General features: G+C 43.2%; 1 protein-coding gene across 1 annotated transcript; it reads left to right on the top strand.

The window, feature by feature from the left end:
* The first annotated feature begins 1953 nt into the window (after positions 1-1953).
* On the top strand, positions 1954-24661 carry LOC124022844 (myosin heavy chain, fast skeletal muscle-like). The gene is made up of 41 exons (XM_046337530.1): positions 1954-2021; positions 2442-2487; positions 2621-2848; positions 3179-3325; positions 3429-3585; positions 5164-5191; positions 5456-5564; positions 5731-5823; positions 5998-6058; positions 6192-6290; positions 6623-6726; positions 7246-7384; positions 7613-7731; positions 7895-8044; positions 8139-8309; positions 8526-8829; positions 9188-9252; positions 9339-9426; positions 9543-9660; positions 11871-11994; positions 12427-12563; positions 13188-13443; positions 13767-14009; positions 14361-14537; positions 14634-14779; positions 14959-15049; positions 15390-15779; positions 15901-16027; positions 16215-16333; positions 16613-16809; positions 16953-17136; positions 17240-17405; positions 17692-17816; positions 17979-18287; positions 18509-18712; positions 18914-19039; positions 19177-19347; positions 20738-20842; positions 20938-21033; positions 21504-21635; positions 24529-24661. The coding sequence occupies exons 3-41, from the start codon at positions 2633-2635 to the stop codon at positions 24547-24549; spliced, it is 5814 nt and encodes a 1937-aa protein (XP_046193486.1). The 5' UTR covers positions 1954-2021; positions 2442-2487; positions 2621-2632; the 3' UTR covers positions 24550-24661.
* Positions 24662-25613: the final 952 nt, after the last annotated feature.

Here is a 25613-nt window from a genome sequence, read left to right as displayed (position 1 = left end):
TCACAAAAATGTGTTTATTATTGAAACATTTCTAGCCTGTCTATCTAAGGGTAACGGGGTTGACGTGTTTATGCTCGATGCATTCCGTTTCCCACCACGAAACACCAGAAAATGGCCAAAAAGAGGAGAACCAGCTCACCAGATTTTACACACAGATTTCACTATTAGATGTTCAATGTTTGCTTTGAAAAGAATAACAGATTCATCATATTAAAATATTCAATTCAAATTTTCCTTAAAATGAATCACATGAAATAAATAATAATCTTCCAAAATGTATTTGTCCAAGCAACAAAACAACTAGCAATGATACAATTATGATGAAAACTTGGAGACATTTTGGGGTTAAGGAGGTTAAAATCTTCCTAGAAGTCACAGAGGGTTCACAGAGGGACATTCCTAAATGCATTTTTTTGCCACTTTAGCAAGTCTTTATTTATATTAGAAATTAGAGCATTTCATTTAATATAACAGGCATTTTATAAAGCAATATTGGTGTTCAATTTCTACTTAAATTGTCAAAGGGATGCTGAAGTGATTCATATCAAAGGGACTATCAAACTCTAGATAAATACACTACATGACCAAATGTATGTGGACACCTGCTCGTCGACCATCTCATTCCAAAATCATCGTCATTAATATGGAGTTGTTCCCCCCCTTTGCTGCTATAACAGCCTCCACTCTTCCGAGAAGGAGTTCCACTAGATGTTGGAACATTGCTGCGGGGACTTGAAGTTGGGAGATTAGCCCTGGCTTACAGTCGGTGTACCAATTCATCCCTAATGTGTTCAATGGGGTTGAGGTCAGGGCTCTGTGCAGGCCAGTCAAGTTCTTCCACACCCATCTCAACAATCAACTTCTGTATGGACCTTGCTTTGTGCACGGGGTCATTGTCATACTGAAACAGGAAAGGGCATTCCCCAAACTGTTGCCACACTCCGAACCAGGAAAAAGAGCCCAAGACCATTATTCCTTCTCCACCAAACTTTACAGTTGGCACTATGCATTCAGGCAGGTAGCGTTCTCCTGGACTCCTCCAAATCCAGATGTGTCCATCAGACTGACAGATGGTGACGTGTGATTCAACACTCCAGAAAACGCTTTTCCTCCCATGGCGACAATCTTTACACCACTCCAGCCGATGCTTGGCATTATGCATGGTGACCTTAGGCTTGTGTACCATGGAAACCCATTTCATGACCTCCTGAAAAACAGTTATTGTGCTGACGTTGCTTCCAGATGCAGATTGGAACTCGGTAGTGAGTGTTGCAACCGAGGACAGACTATTTTTACGTGGTTCAGCACTCAGCCGTCTCGTTCTGTGAGCTTGTGTGGCCTACCACTTTGCGAAAAGCACGAGGTAACGACCATCTACATCACAATGAGGTGAGGAGACAGTTCAGATGTGTTTACAAGCTAAACAATATAAATAACAGGTAAACATATATATATAAAATTGTTGATGAGGATTAATGCCACTAAAATGGAACTAAATAAAGTCAGATTAGATTTAATGAAAAGTATTTTAGTTGTAGTGGGGCAACATGGACTCAGTCTATTACAGTATATGAGGTTCAGTAGAAGCAACATGGACTCAGTCCATTACACTATATGAGGTTCAGTAGTAACATGGACTCAGTCCATTACACTATATGAGGTTCAGTAGAAGTAACATGGACTCAGTCCATTACACTATATGAGGTTCAGTAGAAGTAACATTGGGATGAATCAAACTTTTGATATTGTCATTATTATTAGTCATGACATCTCTCATTTTTGTAAATTCAGTGAAATTCAATTCAGAGACTAATATGACATTAAAAAGTCATGTAATGGGAGTGTGGTGCTCCTGGAAGTGGGAGGTGCTAGTGAGACTCAGAAATAAACACCTCTCTCATCCAATACATGTCCTTTCCCAGAGTGGTCCAGAATTAACTTTTGCTTGGTTGGCACTTCCAACCAGATATAAGGAGGCTGAGGCCCCAGCATCCATAAGTCAGATACCTTCTTCCTCTGTGGTAAGACCTCTCCACCTCCTTAGATTTGTATATTTGTCTCATCTTTGCACTCAGCATCTGAGGCAGTAGCTAACTGCACTGTTTGAATTGACTTCTGCATTTCTCTTGTAAGTTTTGACAATATGCAAACCAGTGGAATTTATTTAAAAATATCTATTTCTTTATTTTGTGTTTTACTTCAAATCTGTGACTTTCATTTACAGTCAAAGTGGTGCTCCTGCACTTGAAAGGGTGTTCTAGAATGTATCTGGGTTTTGTGGGAATTTATTTGAATTCCTGACAGAATGTGTAGTAAAGTGAGTTGCCACTAGGAAAATTAAAGTTACCAGTTGCACCTGTAATTAAATTGGACATGGCTGTAATTCCCCCTTCGGGGCTAAATGACTTGTGTGTTTTTTCCAACACTCTAATGTGTCACAGGGTCCTCCAAGAAGTTCACATTCATCTGTAGGAGGGGAAAAATAAGGTGAGACACAGTTTGACTCTTCACATAAAAAGTGAAGAGAATATTCTGAGCGAGATACCGCTCACCTAACTCTGTTGACTGGGGAGGAAGCACCACAGAGTCAATCATGTTTCTTGTTTCATCTCTTTCCTAGTTATCCGTCACCATGAGTACGGACGCTGAGATGCAAATCTACGGCAAGGCTGCCATATACCTCCGTAAGCCTGAGAGGGAAAGGATTGAGGCACAAGCCGCACCCTTTGATTCAAAGAACTCCTGCTACGTGACAGACAAGGTGGAGCTGTACCTCAAGGGTCTGATCACTGCCAGGGCAGAAGGGAAATGTACTGTAACAGTTACGAGACCTGACGGAAGTAAGGAGGTAAGCCTGATCTGAAAACTATTCAAAGTCAAGTTTGTGCAATCACTCTAATTCTCCAATTATGTCAATATACACATTGGCATTTGCATTTTTGCAAGCAGAATATAACCTTCAAACACATAATTTTTATCGCTGCTATTAAAAAATGACATGGATTGTTTGTAATTGACTAGTCAACAATCACCAGTTATGTGTCAGTGGGTGATAACAAAGTAGTTGGAGTATATGTGTATCTGCATTTTTTTCAATTAAACTTGTATTTAATGAACAAAAATCATTCAGCCATTTCCAGTTTGATCTGCGTGTAAATTAGATTTCTGACTCTTTCAGGAAGGAAAAGAGTTCAAAGATGCAGACATCTATGAGATGAACCCCCCTAAGTACGACAAGATTGAGGACATGGCCATGATGACCTACCTGAATGAAGCCTCTGTGTTGTATAACCTCAAAGAGCGTTATGCAGCATGGATGATCTATGTAAGAAACCTGCACATACAAACACACACACATCCTCACATAAATCCAGGTAAATGTCAATCTGACTTTGTTAATCTCCTAAATTAATTATGCTTTCATCCAGACCTACTCGGGGCTCTTCTGTGCCACGGTGAACCCCTACAAGTGGCTCCCTGTGTACGACGAAGAGGTTGTCAACGCCTACAGAGGGAAGAAGAGGGTGGAGGCTCCACCCCATATCTTCTCCGTCTCTGACAATGCCTTTCAGTTCATGATGATTGGTACGATATCTCATGGATGGTTGGATGGATGGCTGTGATGGATGGATGGAGAGTTGTGATGGATGGATGGATAGTTGTGATGGATGGATGGATAGTTGTGATGGATGTATGGATAGTTGTGATGGATGGATGGATGGTTGTGATGGATGGATGGTTGTGATGATGGATGGATGGATGGATGGATGGATAGTTGTGATGGATGGATAGATAGTTGTGATGGATGTATGGATAGTTGTGATGGATGTATGGATAGTTGTGATGGATGGATGGTTGTGATGGATGGGTGGTTGTGATGGATGGATGGATGGATGGATAGTTGTGATGGATGGATGGATAGTTGTGATGGATGGATGGATAGTTGTGATGGATGGATGGATGGATAGTTGTGATGGATGGATGGATAGTTGTGATGGATGGATGGATGGTTGTGATGGATGGATGGATGGATGGATAGTTGTGATGGATGGATGTTGTGATGGATGGATGGATGGTTGTGATGGATGGATGGTTGTGATGGATGGATAGATAGTTGTGATGGATGGATGGATGGTTGTGATGGATGGATAGCTGTGATGGATGGATGGTTGTGATGGATGGATGGTTGTGATGGATGGATGGATGGTTGTGATGGATGGATGGTTGTGATGGATGGATGGAAGGTTGTGATGGATGGATAGATAGTTGTGGTGGATGGATGGATAGTTGTGATGGATGGATGGATGGATAGTTGTGATGGATGGATGGATAGTTGTGATGGATGGATGGATGGTTGTGATGGATGGATGGATGGATAGTTGTGATGGATGGATGGATGTTGTGATGGATGGATGGATGGTTGTGATGGATGGATAGATAGTTGTGATGGATGGATGGATGGTTGTGATGGATGGATAGCTGTGATGGATGGATGGTTGTGATGGATGGATGGTTGTGATGGATGGATGGATGGTTGTGATGGATGGATGGTTGTGATGGATGGATAGCTGTGATGGATGGATGGTTGTGATGGATGGATGGTTGTGATGGATGGATGGATGGTTGTGATGGATGGATGGTTGTGATGGATGGATAGCTGTGATGGATGGATGGTTGTGATGGATGGATGGTTGTGATGGATGGATGGATGGTTGTGATGGATGGATGGATGGTTGTGGTGGATGGATGGATGGTTGTGATGGATAAGATGGATGGTTGTGATGGATGGATGGATGGTTGTGATGGATAAGATGGATGGTTGTGATGGATGGATGGGTGGTTGTGATGGATGGATGGATGGTTGTGATGGATGGATAGATAGTTGTGGTGGATGGATAGATAGTTGTGATAAGTGTATATGGATCTTAAAGTCCATAAGTTCTGATGGATGGATGCATCAATGGAAGTTAAAATATACTTCAGACTTCAACAGTTTTCTAACAGTTTGCTGGGAATGTCTGATTTTCACAACGCTTTCACTACAATGTCTGATTCACTTCAATGGAACATTTTCCCCGAAACATTTTTTGACGATGCTATGAATTAAATCATGCCCCCATAATGTGTTTTGAGTATGATAAGCAATGTGTGTTTTGGTTCCAGATAAGGAGAACCAGTCCATCCTGATTACGTAAGTTGTTTACTAAAATGTCACTTGAGAAAGTGTTTCTATTGTAATAAGTTGGGTCACTTGGTGTGATGAAATACATGACAATATGAATGGATTAGAGCATCAGGTTCTGTGTAATAACGAGTCGATTAGAAGGATTATTTGTTAAAGGCTTATGTCAGAACACAGGTCAACAGTGTATTTTTCTACGCTATTTCTTAGTGAAAGACAATCTGACACTCAAACATGTAACTAAAACCCCTCTTTCTCTGTCATATAAACCAGTGGAGAATCCGGTGCAGGAAAGACTGTCAACACCAAGCGTGTCATCCAGTATTTTGCCACCATTGCAGTGTCTGGTGGCAAGAAGGAAGCAGACCCCAACAAAATGCAGGTAAGTTGTTCTTATGTTTGACTTTTAGTCACATTTCAGTTTGGTTTTCTGAGCAAACTTTTTTTCCAGCTGTGAATCATGTTTCAAGAAATTTGTTCAAGTCATAGAGAAAAACAAACTTGACCACTTTTCCCGTTTCTGAGAAACTTGTGTTTGTCTCAATCAGGGGTCTCTTGAGGATCAGATCATTGCAGCTAACCCTCTGCTGGAGTCTTACGGTAATGCCAAGACAGTGAGGAACGACAACTCGTCTCGCTTTGTAAGTATGAAGGGCATACTGTGGAAGTTACCTCATATTGGAAACATTTATTTCAGTAGTTCCCTTTTGTTAAATCAATAGATGTCCAACAAACTGTAACATTTAAAGGGGTTTATCAAAGTAAAATGTTTATTTATTTGTTGACCTATTTATAACCCCCATGCTCTACTACAGGGTAAATTCATCAGGATTCACTTCCAAGCTGGTAAACTGGCTAAAGCTGATATTGAGACCTGTGAGTTGGTTTTGATTGTTTCTCAATTCTTTCCTAAATTCAAATACTTTTTTGGGGGAGATTATATCATTAAATGTTATCTCATGTTCTCTCTTTCTCATTCTCCTTGTGTCACTAAAACTTTCTCTCCCAGATCTGCTGGAGAAGTCCAGAGTGTCCTTCCAGCTGCCCGATGAGAGAGGCTACCACATCTTCTTCCAGATGATGACAGGCCACAAACCTGAGATAGTTGGTACGACAAAGTAGAGGTTCAGGGGAAATTACTCCCACCCCCATCTGTGGAACTTGTTAAAAATATTCATAGTCCACACTACTAATACTATTACAATGATTACATCCAAGGTAACAAGGCATCTAGACATTTAGAGGGTCTTTGGGAAATATCTATCAAGTAATGCACTGTGATGCACTAGTCCTCAAGTCTCAGTCTCCTCTTTATGCTTTTTGTTATATACTACATGTATTGTTGAGTCCATCTATTGAGTAAAGGAGGGAGAGATACTGTAAAGTTAGAACAGCAGAATTCTGAGATTTAACTGACAAGCTGTTCTCTGTTGTCCACAGAAATGACGCTCATCACCACCAACCCCTACGACTTCCCCATGTGCAGTCAGGGACAGATTACTGTGGCCAGCATTAATGACAATGACGAGCTGGATGCCACAGATGTGAGTCAAACAAAGGGTTAACCAAACTCTAGATATAGAATGGGTAGGATCACCATACACACTGAATGTACTGTGCAATTAAAAGTTGGTAGCAGCTGAGAATTTATGATTTTTTATTTATATTTACAATTTAGTCATTTAGGAGACTCCATTATCCAGAGAGACTTACTGTAAGTGAGTGCATACATTTTCATACTGGTCCCCCGTGGGATTTGAACCCACAACCCTGGGGTAGCAAGTGTCCTGCTCTACAAACCGAGATACACGAGACAAATTACTTGTGTTAGTTAGGCATGTGCCTCAAGCCACTCTTCATAACTTCACATTCCGACACGTAAGGCTTCCATAAGAGAGCTAAGTGCCTTGTGGAACTGTGTAAAACTCCTTTTGTGTTTCCAGTGTGTTGGCCAAGAGTCAAATCTATTCATCCCATTGGTTCTGGAGTGAGCAAAGAACTGTAGTGTAACTGAGCAAACTACCGTTCAGTTCATCTCTGCTGTACTTCCTCTTTAATGTCAGGATGCGATTACAATCCTGGGCTTCACTAATGAAGAGAAGGTTGGCATCTACAAGCTGACAGGAGCTGTAGTGCACCATGGAAACTTGAAATTCAAGCAGAAGCAGCGTGAGGAGCAGGCCGAGCCAGACGGCACAGAGGGTGAGTCCCACTCATAGATATACAATATGTAGAGCATTAGTCCCATTCCCCAACATAGAAATAGAACACCTAAGACAGACAGTGCCACATGAAAGTCAGGCAGGAGATCATTTTTGGAGACCAAAATACTATATTCGGATATGATTTGGCCAAACTATTTTGTCAGTGTGACATCATAAACAAGTGATCTTGTGTCCCTGAGTCTGTTGTTGTTGGTTCTCTCTCCAGTGGCTGATAAAATCGCCTACCTGCTGGGCCTGAACTCAGCTGAGATGTTGAAAGCTCTGTGCTACCCCAGAGTGAAGGTCGGCAACGAGTATGTGACCAAGGGACAGACTGTGGCTCAGGTAAGGCGGCCAAACACAGCATCTACCATTTTCTGAGCACAGGGATTTTTGTGGGGATGAGTGCATTGGTTTTTTTGAATATTGATGTTTTTCCCAAGCTCGTATAACCTGATCACTAGACATGGTCAATATCATATATTAATTTGAGGTATTATCATTGCAGGTTAATAACTCAGTCAGTGCTCTGGCCAAGTCCATCTATGAGAGGATGTTCTTGTGGATGGTCATCCGTATCAATGAGATGTTGGACACCAAGAATCCAAGGCAGTTCTATATCGGTGTGCTTGACATTGCCGGGTTTGAGATCTTTGATGTGGGTATGAGACCAACACAAGATAATTAGTTGTGATTGAGATGGATTACAACCTTGTATGATGAAATTATCCCTTTTAAAATTCCATCAACAGTACAACAGCATGGAGCAGCTGTGCATCAACTTCACCAATGAGAAACTGCAACAGTTTTTCAACCACACCATGTTCGTCCTGGAGCAAGAGGAGTACAAGAAGGAGGGAATCGTCTGGGCCTTCATTGACTTCGGCATGGACTTGGCTGCCTGCATTGAGCTTATTGAGAAGGTAAGATGTCTGTGAGGATTATAATGGACCTCAACAGCAAAGCTCAAATGGAACGCTGTGTGAGATATTATCAGCATCTGACTGTTGAGATCTCAATATGTTTCCTATTATGTGCTTCCAAATGAATATAATCCTATAACAGCATGTTTACTAAAGGAGTTAATGTGATCCTAAATGTAAATATCACTAATTTGATATACATCTCTTTTCGTAAAGCCATTGGGCATCTTCTCCATCCTTGAAGAGGAGTGCATGTTCCCCAAGTCTTCAGACACCACCTTCAAGGACAAGCTGTACTCCCAGCATCTTGGCAAAACAAAGTCGTTTGAGAAGCCCAAGCCTGCCAAAGGCAAGCAAGAGGCCCACTTCTCCCTGGTGCACTACGCCGGAACTGTGGACTACAACATCACTGGATGGCTGGAGAAGAACAAGGACCCCCTGAACGACTCAGTTTGTCAGTTGTACGGGAAGTCAGGAGTCAAGATTCTGGCTGCCCTGTATCCCCCTCCCCCTCCTGAGGGTAAGACTAGCATCACGTCACACTATTTAACTAAATACTAGTTATAACTCAGAACCAAATGTTCTTTAAAGTCATTCAATGTACCACAATTTCTCAGGGTTTATCACTGGGTTGATTTACTAATAGACTTGGTTAATTTAATCATACAATAGATGTTATTCTACACAATCTGATTGGCAGCATTTGCCTCCAGATAAGTGTGAAGTTAACCAGATATTTTCTGGTTTATAATTAGTGTGTTTGCTGAAGACAAGACCACTCTAGATTTCTTACATACTCTTATTATTATTCTATTTATTCCACCCGCTCTAGGAAATGTACTTTTCTAGTTATCTTTTACTTTCCCCCATTTTAACAGATAAAGCCAAGAAAGGAGGCAAGAAGAAGGGTGGTTCCATGCAGACTGTGTCCTCCCAGTTCAGGGTGAGCTTTTGAAATGTGTAGATTCAGTCCTTCAAAAGGTGCATTGATTATCATAAATGAGAAAATGGTTTGTAATCCTCTTACAGGAGAACTTACATAAGCTGATGACCAACTTGAGGAGCACTCATCCTCACTTTGTGCGCTGCCTGATCCCCAACGAGTCAAAGACTCCAGGTACAAGAAATATTGAGTTAAATATGTCATCTTATCAGTACAGTATCAGTAACCTTAACGATCCCAATCTATAACCTGTTTATTAGTATTAAAAGAGACTTGTTTTGTTTTACCAGGTCTGATGGAGAACTTCCTGGTTATCCACCAGCTCAGGTGTAATGGTGTACTGGAGGGTATCAGGATCTGCAGAAAGGGATTCCCCAGCAGAATCCTCTATGCTGACTTCAAGCAGAGGTACACACACACACACACACACACACACACACACACACACACACACACACACACACACACACACACACACACACACACACACACACACACACACACACACACACACACACACACACACACACACACACACACACACACACACACACACACACACACACACACACACACACACACAGAGAGAGAGAGAAATGATTGGCACTCTTGATAAAGAAGAGCAGAACAGACTGAATCAAATAACACTGATACTGAGCTATATTGTACGATCAAACATTTGTGACAATTTTATTATTTCTTTCTCAGAGAAAGAGATTTTGTTCAACAATTCTTATTTTAATTCAACGTTTTCAATACGAGTATAATGGCACTGAGTCTTTTTCTAGAATGTTGTATGAATTTGTTGATCACATTGGGAGGGATCTTGGACCCGCCTTCCAGACTCCTTCCAGATCCTTGATACACAGGCAGTTAGAAAAGCCAAGGCTAGGTTTTCCAAGCAGAAATTTGCTTCCTGCAACACTAACTCAAAAGTTCTAGGACACTGTAAAGTCCATGGAGAATAAGAACCCCCTCCTCCCAGCTGCCCACTGCACTGAAGATAGGAAACACTGTCACCACTGATAAATCCACTATAATTGAGAATTCCAATAAGCAATTTTCTACAGCTGGCCTTGCTTTCCACCTGGCTACACCGATCAACATCACTGCACCCCCACAGCAACTCACCCAAGCCTTCCCCATTTCTCCTTCTCCCAAATCCAGTCAGCTGATGTTCTGAAAGAGCTGAAACATCTGGACCCCTACAACTCAGCCGGGCTAGACAATCTGGACCCTTTCTTTCTAAAATTATCTGCCAAAATTGTTGCCACCACAATTACTAGCCTGTTCAACCTCTCTTTCGTGTCGTCTGAGATTCCCAAAGATTGGAAAGCAGGTGCGGTCATACAGACGTATATCTATCCTACCCTGCCTTTCTAAGGTCTTCGAAAGCCAAGTCAACAAACAGATTACTGACCATTTAGAATCTCACTATACCCTCTCTGCTATGCAATCTGGTATCAGAGCTGGTCATGGGTGCACCTCAGCCACGCTCAAGGTCCTAAACGATATCTTAACCGCCATCGATAAGAAACATTACTGTGTAGCCGCATTCATTGATCTGGCCAAGGCTTTCGACTCTGTCAATCCTCATTGGCAGACTCGACAGCCTTGGTTTCTCAAATGATTGCCTCGCCTGGTTCACCAACTACTTCTCTGATAGAGTTCAGTGTGTCAAATCGGAGGGTCTGCTGTCCGGACCTCTGGCAGTCTCTATGAGGGTGCTACAGCGTTCAATTCTTGAACCGACTCTCTTCTCTGTATACATCAATGATGTCGCTCTTGCTGCTGGTGAGTCTCTGATCCACCTCTACGCAGACGACACCATTCTGTATACTTCTGGCCCTTCTTTGGACACTGTGTTAACAACCCCCCAGGCAAGCTTCAATGCCATACAACTCTCCTTCCGTGGCCTCCAATTGCTCTTAAATACAAGTAAAACTAAATGCATGCTCTTTAACCGATCGCTGCCTGCACCTGCCCGCCTGTCCAACATCACTACTCTGGACTGCTCTGACTTAGAATACGTGGACAACTACAAATACCTAGGTGTCTGGTTAGACTGTAAACTCTCCTTCCAGACCAACATCAAACATCTCCAATCCAAAGTTAAATCTAGAATTGGCTTCCTATTTCGCAACAAAGCATCCTTCACTCATGCTGCCAAACATACCCTTGTAAAACTGACCATCCTACCAATCCTCGACTTCGGCGATGTCATCTACAAAATAGCCTCCAATACCCTACTCAACAAATTGGATGCAGTCTATAACAGTGCCATCCGTTTTGTCACCAAAGCCCCATATACTACCCACCATTGCGACCTGTACGCTCTCGTTGGCTGGCCCTCGCTTCATACTCATGGCCAAACCCACTGGCTCCATGAGCCAACATAAAACCTCCACCACCATATATTACACTAGGTTGATTTCCTTCATACACATATTTCTTACGAAGCCAAAAATCACCTTTACCATTCAATATAGCTCAGTATTTGAATGATTATATTATTATACAGTCTATTTTGCTCATCTTTATCAATCATTATGAACCTCACTGTATAACCAACCAACTAATTACAACTTGGCATATTTTAAAACCGTCTCCTCATTCAGGTACAAAGTACTGAATGCCAGTGTCATCCCTGAGGGCCAGTTCATGGACAACAAGAAGGCTTCTGAGAAGCTGCTTGGGTCCATTGATGTGAATCACGAGGATTACAAGTTTGGACACACCAAGGTCAGTCAAAAACCCCCAGTAAAAGCTGACAACAAAACACAACTGGAATAATAATTTAAACCTGTACCATATAAAATCTCTCCAGGTGATCTATCCATACTTATGTTCTTTCTTCTTCATTTAACTAATGGAAAAGGTGGAAAAACATTGTAGTGTTTTTCTTCAGTAATGCATCACAAGTATAGAAGAGAAACTAAACTCATCATCATGTGCATTGTGCTAGAGTGGTATGGCTGCAGTTATCTGTATCTGTGTACATTATTAATATACAACTGTACAATAACTAACGACTTAGACACAACCTCTCCCATGGTTTGTTTGTAACCATTGCAGAGTTAATGTTGTTCAAATCAATCTAGTGGTGTTGTTCCCCTCTTTTGATTCAACCCTTTCTATCTGTGGTTCCATTGACCATGTTAACCTGTGTCTCAGGTGTTTTTCAAAGCCGGTCTGCTGGGTGTCCTGGAGGAGATGAGAGATGAGAAGCTGGCCGCTCTGGTCGGCATGGTCCAGGCTCTCAGCCGTGGATTCCTCATGAGGAGAGAGTTCAGCAAGATGATGGAGAGGAGGTGAGGAATAGTAGACATCTTGGCAAAGCTTTCTGTCAACCACCTGTATCTAATGCATTATGATTACATACTGTATATGCTGTGAGTTGTTCAGAATGAGAAAGTACATCTTGGTCTACTAAAGCTTTTGGGTTAATTATTTTAGTCCAGAAATGGATGTAGCAACTAAGGATTCTAGCTTAATAGTTGCAGTTTGGGATTTGGCTGTTCAATTGTCATTTAAATGTGTGGAATTTACCCATTCATTCTTGAAGAATATAAAATATCTCATGAGCTTAGCATTACTGTCAGTCCTTGCCCCCTTCCTCAGCTGTAAACAGACAGTGATGGGGGTTCCATTTAGTTATTCTTCGATTCCCGTAATGTAGCTTTATGAAACATCCCACTGGTCATTTCCATGTAATTTCAACCCCCAAATTAAATGTGATGACGTTGAAACAACCTGGATTTGAAAAAAAGTTATCAATGTAATTGTATGTTTTTTTCACTCAACTTTGAACCTAAATCCAATAACATGGTGACATTTCTGTTGTTTTCACGTTGAATTCACGTTAGACCAAATATAAATCAAAAATAGACATTGAACTGGGATGTCACTCACCATCTGTCCTTTCTGTTGAACAGAGAGTCTGTCTTCGCCATCCAGTACAACATCCGCTCATTCATGAATGTCAAAACCTGGCCATGGATGAAGTTGTACTTCAAGATCAAGCCCCTGCTGCAGAGCGCTGAGACTGAGAAGGAGCTGGCCAACATGAAGGAGAACTATGAGAAGATGAAGACAGATCTGGCCAAGGCTCTGGCCACAAAGAAGCAAATGGAGGAGAAGTTGGTGTCCCTGACGCAGGAGAAGAACGACCTGTCGCTCCAAGTCGCATCTGTGAGTCAGCAACGACCTTCATAAAGGCACATTTATATATACATTAATAAACACACACACACACACACACACACACACACACACACACACACACACACACACACACACACACACACACACACACACACACACACACACACACACACACACACACACACACACACACACACACACACACACACACACACACTGTAAAGGATGTGTCTAACTCACACGTTATGTATTTCATGAATGTCTATTGATTTGCTCTGACCTCTTTCACTAAAATGTATATATGATACACAAAGTCAGGCCTCTGATTCTTCCTCCTGTTCTGAAACCAGGAAGGAGAGAGTCTGAACGATGCTGAGGAAAGGTGTGAGGGGCTCATCAAGAGCAAGATCCAGCTGGAGGCCAAACTCAAAGAGACGACCGAGAGGCTGGAGGATGAGGAGGAGATCAATGCTGAGTTGACTGCCAAGAAGAGGAAGCTGGAAGATGAGTGCTCTGAGCTGAAGAAGGACATTGATGACCTGGAGCTCACCCTGGCCAAAGTGGAGAAGGAGAAGCACGCCACTGAAAACAAGGTCTTGTGTCTTACTATAGACAGTCTAACCAAACAATAATCCAAACATTAAACAACTCAAAACATAGCTTAACAGAAATGGAATTCAAGTTGTATTGTGGGTGCAGGAAATATTAAGACACAATAGTAGAATTTCAGTTGTGGGGTACTTCCAACATTCATTGTATGTTCTGCTCCCCCTCATTTATGACTTCCATTCAGTACACTGGCGTGGTGAACACTGCCATCTAGTGTTGAATCTACAGTACTGTAGTTGTTGATTATTTTCTCATCTAAATTAAATTAATGCAATATTTAACAAACTAAATCTCCCCTTTATGGTGAAGTATAATTATGTTGTGGCCATTTACAGGTTAAAAACCTGACAGAGGAGATGGCGTCTATGGATGAGAGTGTTGCCAAGCTGACCAAGGAGAAGAAAGCCCTCCAAGAGGCCCACCAGCAGACACTGGATGACCTGCAGGCAGAGGAGGACAAAGTCAACACTCTGACCAAGGCCAAGACCAAGCTGGAACAGCAAGTGGACGACGTGAGTGGAGTTTGACATTTTGGCCATGATAGTATGTAAGATGATATTATCTTCAGTTGTTTAGATTTTAACAATATATGTGTTTTTATCTTCCAGCTTGAGGGTTCTCTGGAGCAAGAGAAGAAGCTCCGTATGGACCTTGAGAGAGCCAAGAGAAAGCTGGAGGGAGATCTGAAACTGGCCCAGGAGTCCATAATGGACCTGGAGAATGACAAGCAGCAAGCTGATGAGAAAATCAAGAAGTAAACACAAACAAATGACTACAGTATTACCTGCTATAATGGTTGTTCTTGGCTAATACTTGTTATTATGAATTAGCATTTCCATGGAGATTCTTAAAAGCAAAGTGAATGGTATGATCCTCTCCCTTTACACTATCAAACCAAAACTAATCTGCAATCAACCTATTTGTGTTTCTTAGGAAGGAGTTTGAGACCACCCAGCTCCTCAGCAAGGTTGAGGATGAGCAGTCTCTGGGAGCTCAGCTGCAGAAGAAGATCAAGGAACTCCAGGTACAGTACAGGATATAAGCTCCAGTACAGAAAAGGACAGACTTGAATCAGTCCCTTAACAACATTATTCTGGAAGCAGACATTTTTCCCGGTGGCTTCTGATGGCTGAGTAGGTTGGAAGGTGATGCTGTTTACTAGTGCTTCCAAAAGTTGTAAAGATGGTGCTTATTAACATTGTGGTTTTTGTTCCTGCATGGAACGCTGTCTGCTGAATAAATTAGTGTAATTATCCTTGTCGTAACACATTTACGAAAAAAATACATACTATTATAATTTTGTGAGTTTCAATTGTTTCAACTGTATTGTAGTGTTCATCTCCCTGCTCCTACCCCTGTTCTAGGCCCGTATTGAGGAGCTGGAGGAGGAAATTGAGGCTGAGCGTGCTGCCAGGGCTAAGGTTGAGAAGCAGAGGGCCGATCTCTCCAGGGAACTTGAGGAGATCAGCGAGAGGCTGGAGGAGGCCGGAGGCGCCACTGCTGCTCAGATTGAGATGAACAAGAAGCGCGAGGCTGAGTTCCAGAAGCTGCGTCGTGATCTTGAAGAGTCCACCCTGCAGCATGAGGCCACAGCCGCCGCTCTGCGCAAGAAGCAGGCCGACAGTGTGGCTGAGCTCGGGGAGCAGATCGACAACCTGCAGCGCGTCAAGCAGAAGCTGGAGAAGGAGAAGAGCGAGTACAAGATGGAGATTGATGACCTCTCTAGCAACATGGAGGCCGTCGCCAAGGCTAAGGTGAGTAGTGATGTTTTGATCAAGCAGTGTTGAGGAGGGTCAACTACATCACCATTCAAGTGAACTGAAGTTGACAGGAGTCACATATATAAAGTAATGATGGAACATGTTTCACTAACAGGGCAATCTGGAGAAGATGTGCCGTACTCTTGAGGACCAGCTGAGTGAGCTGAAGACTAAGAATGATGAGAATGTTCGCCAGGTCAACGACATCAGCGGACAGAGAGCCAGACTCCTGACAGAAAATGGTACCATCAACAATGAACAACAAACCAATGCTTTCCTTCAGTAGAACACAACATGTATTAGGGGCTATATCCACATAGTTTCTACTGTACTATTCACCACCTAACATTGCCCTATGATACCTCAGAATCCATTTTCAATCTTAGAAAACAATGATCCTATTAACAAGATGTTCCTCTGTCCCTGCAGGTGAGTTTGGTCGCCAGTTGGAGGAGAAGGAAGCCCTGGTGTCTCAGCTGACCAGAGGAAAACAGGCCTTCACCCAGCAGGTGGAGGAGCTGAAGAGGGCGATTGAGGAGGAGGTCAAGGTAAGGGACTCAAGATGGAGAGTTTAGAGCCATATCTTTACATAGACAGTGACTACACCACCCTCAGACTCCTAGTGTCTCTCCACCCTCAGACTCCTAGTGTCTCTCCACCCTCAGACTCCTAGTGTCTCTCCACCCTCAGACTCCTAGTGTCTCTCCACCCTCAGACTCCTAGTGTCTCTCCACCCTCAGACTCCTAGTGTCTCTCCACCCACAGAGACTTCTACAGTCATTTGTTTGACTCTCGCTCTAATCTGTCTTTGTCTTTCTCTCTCACAGGCTAAAAACGCACTGGCCCACGGTGTCCAGTCTGCCCGCCATGACTGTGACCTCCTGAGGGAGCAGTTTGAGGAGGAGCAGGAGGCCAAGGCAGAGCTGCAACGCGGCATGTCCAAGGCCAACAGTGAGGTGGCTCAGTGGAGGACTAAGTATGAAACTGATGCCATCCAGCGCACAGAGGAGTTGGAGGAGGCCAAGTGAGTCGCACGCAACACAAAAACTCAAATATGGTGTGGATGGTGAGGGTGGTAGGGGGCTCTGAGACAATGTAACATCAATATGTATTGTTTGTCAAAAATGCAAAAATTACACCACAAAACCACCCTCTGTTGTCCTATAGGAAGAAGCTGGCCCAGCGTCTGCAGGATGCTGAGGAGACCATTGAGGCGACCAACTCCAAGTGCGGCTCTCTGGAGAAGACCAAGCAGAGGCTGCAGGGAGAGGTGGAGGACCTCATGATTGATGTTGAGAGAGCCAACGCATTGGCCGCCAACCTCGACAAGAAGCAGAGGAACTTTGACAAGGTGAAAATGAATAAACCTATATTTTTTATCAAATTGTTGCATATTTCTAATTTAAAAACTCGTCATCTTCGACTTCTAATGAAAATCCCATGGATTCTCCTAGGTTCTGGCAGAGTGGAAGCAGAAGTATGAGGAGGGCCAGGCTGAGCTGGAAGGAGCTCAGAAGGAGGCTCGCTCTATGAGCACTGAACTCTTCAAGATGAAGAACTCCTATGAGGAGGCTCTGGATCATCTGGAGACTCTGAAGAGAGAGAACAAGAACCTGCAACGTGAGCATTTGACAGCAGATCTATTTGGCTCATGTTTCATTAGTGTTTTGAAAATGGAGGGAACTGTAATCAAAACTACTATTACACCATTTCAGAAATGTCATATATTGTTTTACTTGTAGACAGTAATTCCTTTGAAAATTCCAAATGGTAGGCAATTATTTTTGCAAGATGCTATGAGGAAATGTTAAGTAATGAACTATTAATATGATTCAATGTCAAATTCAGATCGCTGGTATATCCACTGAAACCCCCCCAAGTCTAATCTTCTTGTGTGTGTGTGCAGAGGAGATCTCTGACCTGACTGAGCAGATCGGAGAGACTGGCAAGAGCATCCATGAGCTGGAGAAGGCCAAGAAGACCGTGGAGACAGAGAAGTCTGAGATCCAGACCGCTCTGGAGGAGGCTGAGGTACAAACTACAGCTGTTTGATGGGGAAAGCAGTGTTATACTGGCCAACACCAGCTATAGTGAAATACTCTCTGTAATGGAGTTTATTGTAGTCATATATATTTAATTCCTACATCCAAATGTATTGAACACAATTGGCCTGACCTCCTCTTGTTTTTCCAGGGAACACTGGAGCACGAGGAATCCAAGATTCTGCGTGTGCAGCTGGAGCTGAACCAGATCAAGGGTGAGGTGGACAGGAAGATCGCTGAGAAGGACGAGGAGATGGAGCAGATCAAGAGGAACAGCCAGAGGGTGGTTGACTCCATGCAGAGCACCCTGGACTCTGAGGTCAGGAGCAGGAATGATGCCCTGAGGGTGAAGAAGAAGATGGAGGGAGACCTGAACGAGATGGAGATCCAGCTGAGCCACTCCAACAGGCAGGCCGCTGAGGCCCAGAAACAGCTGAGGAACGTCCAGGGACAGCTCAAGGTAAAGGGACTGGGACATCAGGTTCAAACACCTGAACATGGAGACGAATTTGTTTGTGAATCTGTAGAAAATAATAGAACAGAGGAATTGAATAGAGTGAACTATGCACTGTACAAAGTTAGGGATACTGGGTAAATTCTTACCAGTGAACATTTCTATCACCCATCCTATCACCTCTACTTCCACAAGTCCTAATGAACGTATGTCATTGTGAACCCCAGGATGCCCAATTGCACCTTGATGACGCCGTCCGTGTTGCAGAGGACATGAAGGAGCAGGCAGCCATGGTGGAGCGCAGAAACGGTCTGATGGTGGCTGAAATCGAGGAGCTGAGAGTTGCTCTGGAGCAGACAGAGAGAGGCCGCAAAGTGGCTGAGACTGAGCTGGTAGACGCCAGCGAGCGTGTTGGACTGCTGCACTCCCAGGTATGGATCAAATGCCATTTCTAATTAAAATCAACCAAGCATACAGTTTAAACACACCTGTATTTGGACCGTGCTTGCTTTGAGAGTTGAATCATTTTCTTTATTTTCTTTATTTTTCTTTATTTCAGCATTGAGTTTCTTTATTTCAGCATTGTAAGTTCTCTTTTAGAGCTAAACAAACCGTCTTGTTTCCTCCTTCAGAACACCAGCCTTCTGAACACCAAGAAGAAGCTGGAGACTGACCTGGTGCAGGTGCAGGGAGAGGTGGACGACATCGTCCAGGAGGCCAGGAATGCAGAGGAGAAGGCCAAGAAGGCAATCACTGACGTGAGTCCTTGAATTACATCAACTTGACTTGTCCTCAAGAGAAATGGTAGCTGTGCTGGTTAACCACAATAAAGATGTCAGAGGGATGTTATGATTGGTACCAATTGGTGCATAAATTAAACAAACTACTTTTCCAGGCGGCCATGATGGCTGAGGAGCTGAAGAAGGAGCAGGACACCAGCTCTCACCTGGAGAGGATGAAGAAGAACCTGGAGATCACAGTCAAGGACCTGCAGCACCGCCTGGATGAGGCTGAGAATCTGGCCATGAAGGGAGGCAAGAAGCAGCTCCAGAAACTGGAGTCCAGGGTGAGTTACCAGCAGGGTGGATTAGGGTGGATTAAAAAACAGTTTTCTTGAAATGTATTTGATAATGTAAAATACTCTGGAGCATTTTGTAATGACTTTCTCTCTCATTAACCCACCTAGATCAGGAGTTCCCAAATGTCTTTTGTATCAGGGACCCCTTCATAATATCAGAACCCAACTGTTACTTTAGAGGGAGATATAAATATTATCCACACAGTTTCACTATGACTTCAGCAGTGCATGGTTGGACTAATGGAGTCTTGGCTGCTGGGAAAGAACATTTGACAGTCCCCTCTCTTGGCATCAGAGGGAATATTTTCCCGTTTTAAAGCATAAATTACAGTGCAATTATGTTCAAAACAAAAACATTGTAAATATCTCACACTTATGTTGTGGACTTGAGAAGAATTGGAGCCAAGACCTTCAAATTAAGTCAAGATATACAAATGTGTTTATCTAGTTGTTTCATTTAGGCTTGTAACGTTCTTCTAAACTGCCATTTCATTCATTGATTCAATAATAATAATAATAATGATAATAATAATAATACAAATTTCTGATACATAAACACACATTCATCCAATTCATCTCATAGTAATATTTGATTTACATCTAGTTACAGTTGTTTAATTTCTCTCTCTCTCTAGATCAGCTTCATGTCTCATTCACTCTGCTGCAAAAGGGCCGTTACTAGGGAAGCTAGCGTTGCTATGCGGGGCTACCAGCTAGAAGGCTAACGGCTAAATTAGCTTGTAGGCTAGCGGACTTTCATAAGTTCATAAAAACATAAAATCTTAACAAACATTACTCTCTAGAATATGGTGCTTTCACACTCGCTTACCTTAAAAATAAAGACATACAAATGTATTTATGTCGGTGCTTCTGTCTTGCTGTGGCAAACTCATTACATTAAAAGAGGCGCGTGGCGGCCTCTATTGGCTATACTGGTACTGCAACATGCACTGCTAAATGCACGACAAAATCGGTCAAATCAAACAAGAGTCCTATATATTATAACTACAAGAAGAATTGAGTTAAAATATATATATATATAATTGTTGGAATAGTGGGCCTACCAATATCCCTGTGAGCCTCCCAGGTCCATGTTGTACATCTAAGGGTTAAGAACATAAATAGTGGATGAATAATATTGTATTGTATTGGACCTTCTAATCTTGTTCCACAGATCCTTGGTAGTTTAAATCTGTTGTTGCTAGCAATATTCATGAACAAATTTAAGTGTAAATTCCACTTTGGGAACCACTTGGAATAGTGCATAATGAAAGACAACAATTGTGCCTCCTTGACTGGGTAAAAGACTCATCCTCTGTTTTACAAAGATTTGTTTCACCAACTCAAACAAATGCCTAAATGTATTTGTTCCACAAAGGTGCGTGAGCTCGAGACTGAGGTGGAGGCAGAGCAGAGAAGAGGTGCAGACGCAGTCAAGGGAGTCCGGAAGTATGAGCGCAGAGTCAAGGAGCTCACTTACCAGGTAAGAGAAAGTGCCTTCTTCACACACTTGATACTTACACAGACAGGTTTGTGTATATAACTATGGGACATTGATTCTTTGATCTTCTCCCACAGACTGAGGAGGATAAGAAGAACGTTAGCAGACTTCAGGACCTGGTAGATAAGCTGCAGATGAAAGTGAAGGCCTACAAGAGGCATTCTGAGGAAGCGGTAAGAACATACTGAGTCAAATACTCTGAATGCAGAAATTCAAAAACTAAAATGTTTATCCCTAGTAAACATTACAATACTTAATGTCCATACAATTTAGTTTGAAGTAAATGTTGCTCCAGCATATCAGTCAACAACGACAATTGATAGCGCAAGTAATTGCTGATGAAATTATGCACATTTCTGAGTGCCTCCTATGCATTACCAACATAATGGAGATGGGGTTGAATATGAATTTGCTGCACCAGGGGCTGGTCTAGTGATGTGCTGGAGGCAGTGGTTTGATCCCCTGTTCTGCCACTCACTTCCTCTGCTGTATCATCCAGCTCCCTGTATACATTGTTATCCTAAATCTGTCTTTTTTGTATTTGTTATTTTAAATCCCTTTAAAAACAGAATATTAATTTCTTACCTGAAGCTTCAAACTTTAAATGCTGATGTTCTGCTCTACGTCTCCTTTCCTCACCCAGGAGGAAGCAGCAAACCAGCACATGTCTAAGTTCAGGAAGGTTCAGCATGAGCTGGAAGAGGCTGAGGAGCGTGCTGACATCGCTGAGACTCAGGTCAACAAGCTCAGAGCCAAGACCCGTGACTCTGGAAAGGTACAGAACTGCTGCTAGACCTGTACCTGACTCATGTTCAGATATGACCACATCAACACCACCTATGATTTAGTCTGCTGCTAAATGGCATATATTATTATTGTATTGATCTTCGTCTGTTGTTTGTAGAAAGTCAGACCGAAATGCAGCGTGTAGGTTAATCATGACTATTAATGAAGAAAATACGGTACATGAAATAACTGAAAATACGAAAACAACAAACGAGTGAAACTAATTACAGCCCTATCTGGTGACTAACACAAAGACAGGTACAATCACCCACGAAATACAACGCGCACTCAGGCTGCCTAAATACGGTTCCCAATCCGAGACAACGAGAATCAGCTGACTCCAATAGGAATCGCCTCAGGCAGCCAAGCCTAACTAGACACACCCCTACTAATACACACTCCTAATTAATACAAACCCCAATACGAAATACAACATATAAACCCATGTCACACCCTGGCCTACCCAAACATATAACAAAAACACAAGATACAATGACCAAGGCGTGACAGAACCCCCCCCCCCCCTAAGGTGCGGACTCCGGGACGCACCTCAAGAGCATAGGGAGGGTCCGGGTGGGCGTCTGTCCATGGTGGCGGTTCTGGCTCGGGACGTGGACCCCACTCCATAAATGTCCTAGTTCCTCCCCTTCGCGTCCTAGGACAATCCACCTTCTCCGCCGACCATGGCCTAATAGTCCTCACCCTGATCCCCACATAACTGAGGGGCAGCTCGGGACCGAGGGGCAGCTCGGGACAGAGGGGCAGCTCGGGACAGAGGGGCAGCCCGGGACAGAGGGGCAGCCCGGGACAGAGGGGCAGCCCGGGACCGAAGCAGCCCGGTACTGAGGGGAAGCCCGGTACTGAGGGGAATCCCGGTACTGAGGGGAAGCCCGGTACTGAGGGGAAGCCCGGTACTGAGAGGAAATCTCGGTACTGAGAGGAAGCTCGGTACTGAGAGGGAGCCCGGTACAGAGAGGGAGCCCAGTACTGAGAGGAAGCTCAGTACTGAGAGGAAGCTCAGTACTGAGAGGAAGCTCAGGCAGGTAGTAGGCTCCGGTAAATCCTGGCTGGCTGGTGGACCTGGATGATTAAGGTTGTCTGGCCGATCTAGAAGATCTTGGTAGACTGGCACTTCTGGCGGATCCCGGCAGACTGGCACTTCTGGTGGATCCTGGCAGACTGGTGATGCTGGGCCGACTGGCGGCGCTGGGCAGACAGGAGACTCTGGCAGCGCAGGAGAGGAGAAAGGCTCTGGCTGCGCTGAACAGGCGGGAGACTCCAACAATGCAGGAGAGGAGAAAAGCTCTGGCTGCGCTGAACAGGCGAGGCGCACTGGAGGCCTGGTGCGTGGTGCTGGAACTGGAGGTACTGGCGCGAGGACACGCACAGGAAGCCTGGTGCGGGGAGCTGCTACCGGAGGACTGGTGTGTAGAGGTGGCTCTGGATAGACCGGACCGTGCAGGCGCACTGGAGCTCTAGAGCACCGAGCCTGCCCAAGCTTACCTGGCTCGATGCCCACTCTAGCCTGGCTCTGCACCCGCACTGGAAACACTGTGCGCTCCATAGCATAACACGGTGCCTGCCCGGTCTCTCTAGCCCAACGGTGAGCACAGGGAGTATGCACAGGTTTCCTACCTGGCATAACTATTCTCCCTTTTAGCCCCCCCAATACATTTTTTGGGGTGACTTTCCGGTTTCCAACTGCGTCGCAGTGCTGCCTCCTCATACTCACGCCTCTCCGCTTTAGCTACTTCTATTTCCTCCTTGGGACGGCGATATTCTCCCGGCTGCGCCCAGGGTCCTTTTTCGTCTAATATCATCTCCCAAGACCAGAAGTCCTCATATTGCTGCTCCTCACAATTAACAGGGAGAGTAGGCTCAGGTCTGACTCCTGACTCTGCCACTCTCTCTCTGCGCTTTCCCGTTACCTACGGTTTTCGCTCTGTATAGCCGTGCTTTCCTTTTCGATTCCATCCGTGTATAGCCCTCTTCGCATTGCTGTAGGGAATCCCAGGCGGGCTCTTGCACTCGCACTGGGTCGGCCGCCCACCTGTCGATTTCTTCCCACGTCCTATAATCCCTGCTTCTGCCGTCCATATCATCCTCCTTTAGCTCCTGCCAGTTCACACGCTGCTCGGTCTGTGAATCGTGGTGGGCGATTCTGTAATGATCTTCATCTGTTGTTTGTAGAAAGTCAGACCGAAATGCAGCGTGTAGGTTACTCATGACTATTAATGAAGAAAATACGGTACATGAAATAACTGAAAATACGAAAACAACAAACGAGTGAAACTAATTACAGCCTATCTGGTGACTAACACAAAGACAGGTACAATCACCCACGAAATACAACGCGCACTCAGGCTGCCTAAATACGGTTCCCAATCCGAGACAACGAGAATCAGCTGACTCCAATAGGAAACGCCTCAGGCAGCCATGCCTAACTAGACACACCCCTACTAATACACACTCCTAATTAATACAAACCCCAATACGAAATACAACATATAAACCCATGTCACACCCTGGCCTACCCAAACAGATAACAAAAACACAAGATACAATGACCAAGGCGTGACAATTATTATTATTATTATTATTATTATTATTATTATTATTATTATTATTATATTATTATATTATATTATTATTATATTATTATTATTATTATATTATTATTATATTATTATTATTATTATTATTATCATATATATTAGTCTTCTCAGAGGTCAATACAGACCATTTACACACATCTGATCCATTATATTATTTCCATATATTTATCATGTTCATTATTATTACTGATCCATTATATTCTATCCATATATTTATCATGTTAATTATTATTTCTGATCCATTATATTATTTCTTTCTTCTTACAGGGAAAAGAAGTTGCTGAATAAACAAGACCAAAGTATTGAAGATCAAAGTCTTACCATTTTCCTGTGTTGCATAAAATATGATTTTCATGGTGAAATGTTGAGCATTGATTAAAAACATGTAGGCCTACATACACTTCCTTTGTGACTGTGGACTTATTACTCAGCAAACAGCTTTTTCATACCATCAAATATTGTGCTTTAATTAATGGAGCAAGCAAAGCGTTAACTTTTCTTGAGGGATGAGGGATGAGGGATGAGGGGTGAGGGATGAAGGATGAGGGATGAGGGATGAAGGATGTGGGATGAAGGATGAGGGATGAGGGATGAGGGATGAGGGGTGAGGGGTGAGGGGTGAGGGATGAAGGATGAGGGATGAGGGATGAGGGATGAGGGGTGAGGGGTGAGGGATGAGGGATGAGGCTAGGGAAATGTAACCTCTATCAAATTCTCAGACTGAGCTATGGATGTAAGGACTGACCATCCATAACATAAAAATTATAGTTTTAACTCTTTACACTCTTTACACTGGAATTGTAGGGATATTCTCAGAACTATGTTCTCAGAAAACAACAAACCAGAGTATTGCATTTTTTTTTTAAATGCAATTTTATTTCACCTTTATTTAACCAGGTAGGCTAGTTGAGAACAAGTTCTCATTTACAACTGCGACCTGGCCAAGATAAAGCAAAGCAGTTCGACACGTACAGCAACACAGAGTTACACATGGAATAAACAAACATACAGTCAATAATACACATGGAATAAACAAACATACAGTCAATAATACACATGGAATAAACAAAACATACAGTCAATAATACACATGGAATAAACTAACATACAGTCAATAATACACATGGAATAAACTAACATACAGTCAATAATACACATGGAATAAACTAACATACATATAATACAGCCTACATACAAATTAGGTATATTAAGGGAGGTAAGGCAATTAAATAGGCCATAGTGGCGAGGTAATTACGATATAGCAATTAAACACTGGAGTGATAGATGTGCAGAAGATGAATGTGCAAGTAGAGATACTGTCGTGCAAAGGAGCCGAATAAATAAATAAATAC

The sequence above is a fragment of the Oncorhynchus gorbuscha genome, unplaced genomic scaffold (assembly GCF_021184085.1).
Source record: "Oncorhynchus gorbuscha isolate QuinsamMale2020 ecotype Even-year unplaced genomic scaffold, OgorEven_v1.0 Un_scaffold_1449, whole genome shotgun sequence".
Lineage (NCBI taxonomy): Eukaryota > Metazoa > Chordata > Actinopteri > Salmoniformes > Salmonidae > Oncorhynchus > Oncorhynchus gorbuscha.
This window is presented reverse-complemented; position numbering and strand designations above follow the sequence as displayed.